At 44.4% G+C, this 5255-nt stretch overlaps 1 protein-coding gene across 1 annotated transcript; it reads right to left on the bottom strand.

Moving 5' to 3' along the window:
- Window positions 1-1090: 1090 nt before the first annotated feature.
- Window positions 1091-3664, bottom strand: LOC110980319 (small ribosomal subunit protein uS5). Its single transcript, XM_022236901.2, has 5 exons — window positions 3414-3664; window positions 3140-3247; window positions 2812-2985; window positions 2477-2636; window positions 1091-2360 (listed from the first exon to the last, which is right to left on the bottom strand). Exons 1-5 carry the CDS (start codon window positions 3636-3638, stop codon window positions 2197-2199), a joined length of 831 nt encoding a protein of 276 aa, XP_022092593.2. The 5' UTR covers window positions 3639-3664; the 3' UTR covers window positions 1091-2196.
- Between the last annotated feature and the right edge of the window lie 1591 nt (window positions 3665-5255).

The raw sequence follows: 5255 nt of genomic DNA, 5'->3' as shown, positions 1-5255 counted from the left end.
AGTTGAAATATAGACGACTGTTTTGTGTAATATCGTTCTGCGTGCTACACCAGCCGTAGTATGGCATGCTCCGTTTCATTCAGGCTTTACACTCTCCACCATGTGTACATGTACCTGGAGATGAGATAATTCTCCGGACCTGGAGGGTCTATGTGTACACATACCTCAGCCAGAACTCAGAACAATCCATAGACTCCAATCTGTGTTTGAAGGCGCGGCGCTGATGCATATCATTGCCACTACAATTCTTTCTATACCCAGCAAGAAATGAGACCGAGGGGTACCCCCCAACATGTCCAATCCCTATACACATTCCAGACTATTGTTACTTAACACATCCCCCCCCAAGATGTCTGAAAGGAATTCCCCAGAATCCTGCGAGACAATGACCAACACAAAGCAGGGGGGGTTCTCTCCGTCTCATACCTTGCTGCATATAATTCTTCCAGGCAACCGTTCTATGTAGACACCCTTCTCAAATTGGGATTTCAGACTTGTACACTGTACTCCACACGTGGTCCATCAGTCTTGTCAAAGGTGTATTCTTACGTAATGTGGTCTCCCATGCACATTACGTGCTGCAGGAATTTCCAAAGATGTACAGGTGGACGTACAGTATGTAAACCACCACGTTACTTTTACATGGAACCAAATTCTTTATCCAATGGACAGTTGAGAGAGGACCATAGAGTTATATATTACATCTAACTCTATGGAAAGGACACACATTTGGAGCTAGAGCCCAAGGGGAAAGTGCGCTAACCTTGCATATCTAGTGTGGACTGGTGAACAAAAGATGTCCACATGATGCAGGACAGCAAGACATCCTGTGGATTTACACATGTCCAAGGAATGTCCACACTCGGTATGCAAGTGTGTGTGAAGACTTGTGTGTGTACATAACACACTTCACACCAAAAGTCTGCAGAGGGGTTTAAGTCAGAGAAAGAATTACCGATAGCAGCATCTTAACACGGTGCTTAATCACCTTCCATTGATACGTACTGCACATGAACTGCACACACTAACCAAAATCCGTTATTACAAGACAAAAAGACAGGTTTCACAAGAAGCAAAGAGACACAAACTATTTGATTTTCTTTTTCATTTACTTTTTCAGAAGCTCGCCCTCTTGGGGCAACCACTATCTCATCGGAAGCAGTTAAACATCAGAACCCATATGTTGTTTGGATTCCACTCTACACTTGCACTACATTTTTTTAAGCTGAACCAAGCAAGTTCAAATTACAACTAGAGTTCCATTTCCAGTAGAGTTCACTTTACAATCTGTTTTCTAGATGAGTGTTACTTTTTGAGTGAAAACTTCAAATGATTTAGATGGATATAATGTAGGGTCTGTTGAGCAAATCCAATGATAGTAAAGATGTACATGTATATTGTACATGTGTTTCGAGACATTCGATTCCTTAGAAGATGTTACTGGTTTTTGAAAAACCTTTTTTACCGAACTAGGGTCTTAAAATGAGTACTTCCATTTCCTGGTTGAATGTAAGTTTTTTGATTTTTAAAGTACCTGTACATGGAATGGGGAAAGTATTAATTTAAATGTGGCCAACAAAAAATGAGAGGGTCCAATGCAACTTCTACGCGTAACAATCTCTGCTGTGCTGCCTCAACCTCTTGTTGCACTAGCCTCAACCTCTGAACTGTGCACTCCCCAACCGGCCGTTGTGCCGCCCCATCCCCTGTGGTAGCGCGCTCCAACCCGTCATTGGCTCATGTGCCCCAGTCCCCCTTGTTGTGCTAGCCACAACTTCTGCATTGCGTAAGCCACAAACCTTTGTTGTGCGCATCCTACAACCTGCTGTTGTGCCGCCCCATCTCCTGTGGTAAGCGTGCCCCAACCCGTTGTGTGCGCCCCAACCCTTGGGCTTACAGCAACCTACATGTTGGACAGGCCCCAGCCTGAACTGTCCACGCACAGAAGCAGCACTGTGCTCACATCACTTCTTGTTGGACACATTCAATCAAAAACTTGGGAGGTTTTCAGGGACAGATTTCAAGGGTCCATTATGAAAGAACAGTCAGAACTACAAGTTATAATTTAAGTAAAATGAAAACATCATGTGGGCGTCGTCAGTGTAACTACTCCCATAGTGGCCTGGGACTGCACTCTGAGTCCCGAACAGCTAGGCCATAGCGCTAGACCAGGGAACTCTGTCGCCTGGGTTTTGTTTAGTAGGATTGCTGCGGAGCTGCCGCAGGCTGCGCAGTCTTGTAGGTCTTGGCCAGATGGTCAGTGAACTCTTGGTACGGCGACTTGGTGAAGACTGTCTCCTTCCACATGTCTGGAGTCAGGTAGCTGTACGTCTTTGTCACTGCCTGGAAAGTTGCCTTGGCTGCAGCGGGAGATAGCATGACAACATCATTATCGCAAGAGACATGGTCTTCCCTGTGTTTTTAACCATTTTTTTCTGTTGTTTCGCTTCCATAATTCATTGGCAATTTTGCTTACCGAAGTTCCCAAGAGTACTTGTTGAGCCACATGCACTTGTGTAGCAATCCTCAATTCCAGCCATCTGCAGTAGTTTCTTGGGCACTGGTGCACTGACGATACCGGTCCCACGTGGTGCGGGAATGAGCCGCACCAGAACGCTCCCACACTTTCCTGTCACCTGATGTTGGAAAACGCAGAGAAATCTTGAAGCATTCCCTTACCAGCTTCCCAAAGTTTCTGTGAATCACTGACTGACATCTTCAAATTTACACGTCTCCAAATACCCAGAATCTGGTACAAAATGTACACTAAGAATTTTAATTACTGGGGCATCACAAGTGATGGTCACTCACCTTGCAGGGCACGGTGTGGGGCTTGCCGATCTTGTTCCCCCAGTAGCCTCGTCTGACTGGGATGACCGACAGCTTGGCCAAGATAATGGCCCCTCGGATGGCCGTAGCCACCTCTTTAGAACACTTCACGCCAAGACCTACGTGTCCATTGTGGTCTCCGATTGCAACGAAGGCCTGTGGGTGGGAAAAAAGGACATAATTTCAACAAGACATTGGCAGACATAAAAACATATGCTCATGGCTAAACTTGTTCTCACAATGAGTCAAAACCAAAAATGATCAGTAGCAACATCAACCCCTAGAAGTGCGACTCAACTGCACTGCTCACCTTGAATCGGGTTCGCTGGCCGGCTCGGGTTTGTTTTTGCACGGGCATAATCTTCAGTACCTCATCTTTCAAGGCAGATCCAAGGAAGAAATCAATTATTTCTGCTTCCTGCAAAAATTACAAAGATGACAATTTAAGATCATTTCATGCGACTTGAGCATCTTTGTAAAGTGAACATTGACGAGAAGGACCCATTATTTGAAGGTGGAATTATTCTGCATTTAGTTTTGACTTCTTTGTTAGGTGGGAAGATATCACTGCCCCCAAATCCAACCTTTATCGGCAGGGAAAACAGGTAGATCTCCTCAAGTGACTTGATCTTGAGGTCCTTGACAAGACGGCCCAGTTTCGTCACTGGCACCCACTCCTTGTCGTCGGGCTTCCCACGGCCCCTTCCACGCCCGCGACCGCGCCCACGGCCGCGGCCCCTGCCACGCCCTCCTGACCCGAAACCGCCACGAAAGCCACCGCGATCACCGGCTGGTGCTGCGTCCGCCATTGCTGCAGAGAAAAGAAAGGGCCAAATTTCCAGTTAAAGCATTTAAAATAAAATTAGAGAACTCGGCACTTTCTTCCCTTTTTAACCAGTGGCTTTGAGAGAACGTTTGTGAGAAAAGAGGACTCATTTTACTCTAACTAAATAAAGCCAAAACTGGATGTTTCCATAGCGCTCCTACAGTACCCATCCAGCTGTGCCAACCGCCCCAGAATCACTGAACTTTTTCCCCCAACTTTCACCTTGGTGCAATGAATGGGCAATAACTTGAGCGTGATCAGTAACATAAACCCAATACAAAGCATTTGCAAATGAAGAACTTAAAGGTTCAATTCAACTTCAATTCAAGAGCAGCAACAAAAACAAATGTGACAATAACTTTGAGCAAGTCGGCCCGATCAATTTTCCCAAACAATGATTCAGACATGACATCACTTTTAGGCCATGAGAATGGATATCCCGGTTTTCCATCCACCGCCCACATACCACTCAAACAGCAGCCAAAATATTTCACTGTTTTCCAAAAAAGTTATTTATTTCAGCAAAGTTGTTGTTTTTTTTCCCCATCGGGAATGGTTAAAAAATGGCTGCGAAGTAAATCAGAAGTTTGTAGTGCACCCACATACAAACAGCGTGATTAGAACAGACTGAGAGCTAGTCTACTTTCAATGGTGGTTCCCTTTGCATGGACACACACTTACCATCAGTGTGTGGTAGCCTATGTACACCAACTAATGAAAAATAAAAAGCCTCCTGGGTTTTCAAAATTGTCTGGACAGAAATCCAGGCCGTCATGCATGGCGTTTACAATTACACTGTCACAGTAGCCTAGGCCTAGTATTTGTCATGTTTGTCTGCAAGACATTCCTCCCCATTCAAAAATATCACAGGATCTGCTTTTAGAACTTGCAAACATTTAACAAGCGGCAAATGGTTTTTGGTTTCTCAAAGTCACCAGAAATTCTTGTCCTGACACGCACACGTTCATTGTTCCCGTTATGTTGAAAGATGTGGTAACAATAAAGCCGCCGGGAACCAGCAACAGTTCATAACCAGGCCCAGCCCTTCACTCGAGACAAATTTTGCTGCTAAAATTCTTCTAAATTTAATCCGTATTAACAACCAAAAAGATTTCGAAACAAATCACAAAAAGCCAAGCACATTGTTCATGTAAAATTTACAGTGCATTTAGATAGGATTTCAAAGAAATACTGGCGATAATTTTTTGTCCATCATTCCCACACCCTCTACTTACGTGATGTGTAAAGGAGAAGGAACTCTGGGTAAAAAAGATCACGTCACCAGAAAAGAAATGAACGGCGCCACCTATATGATGGAGCTTGGAGATTTCAGAGGTTTTCCACCACTTGCGTGCCCTTGGCTTCGTCACAATTTAACCTGCGTCTCTAAACTTCGTGTCTGAAATTGAATTTTAAATGAGAAACATACTTTTTGATCGACAGCATACAAGTTCATGTTCCTTTCGCAAAACTTGGCTTTTTAATGAGCAAAAAATTCAGAGAGATTAAATAGGCGCAAAGAACCCAGTTCGACGCCTGAGCTAGTTACTAGTTTTCTGGCTCAGGCATTTTTCATCCAACCAGAGCCTTTCTGGGTTAT

This window comes from Acanthaster planci, linkage group LG07, assembly GCF_054643075.1.
Source record: "Acanthaster planci isolate LZ-2023a linkage group LG07, COTS_SCS, whole genome shotgun sequence".
Classification (NCBI taxonomy): domain Eukaryota; kingdom Metazoa; phylum Echinodermata; class Asteroidea; order Valvatida; family Acanthasteridae; genus Acanthaster; species Acanthaster planci.
Note: the sequence above shows the minus strand (reverse complement) of the source record. Positions and strands in the feature narration are given on the sequence as shown.

Bases quoted from the DNA above. Each gene is read 5' to 3' on its own strand.
- LOC110980319 (XM_022236901.2), bottom strand. From the start codon at position 3,638: ATGGCGGACGCAGCACCAGCCGGTGATCGCGGTGGCTTTCGTGGCGGT. The intron at 2,986-3,139 runs GTGAGCAGTGCA...TCCCACCCACAG, and splicing joins GCCAGCGAACCCGATTCAAG to GCCTTCGTTGCAATCGGAGA. The intron at 2,637-2,811 runs GTGAGTGACCAT...TTCCAACATCAG, and splicing joins CCCACACCGTGCCCTGCAAG to GTGACAGGAAAGTGTGGGAG.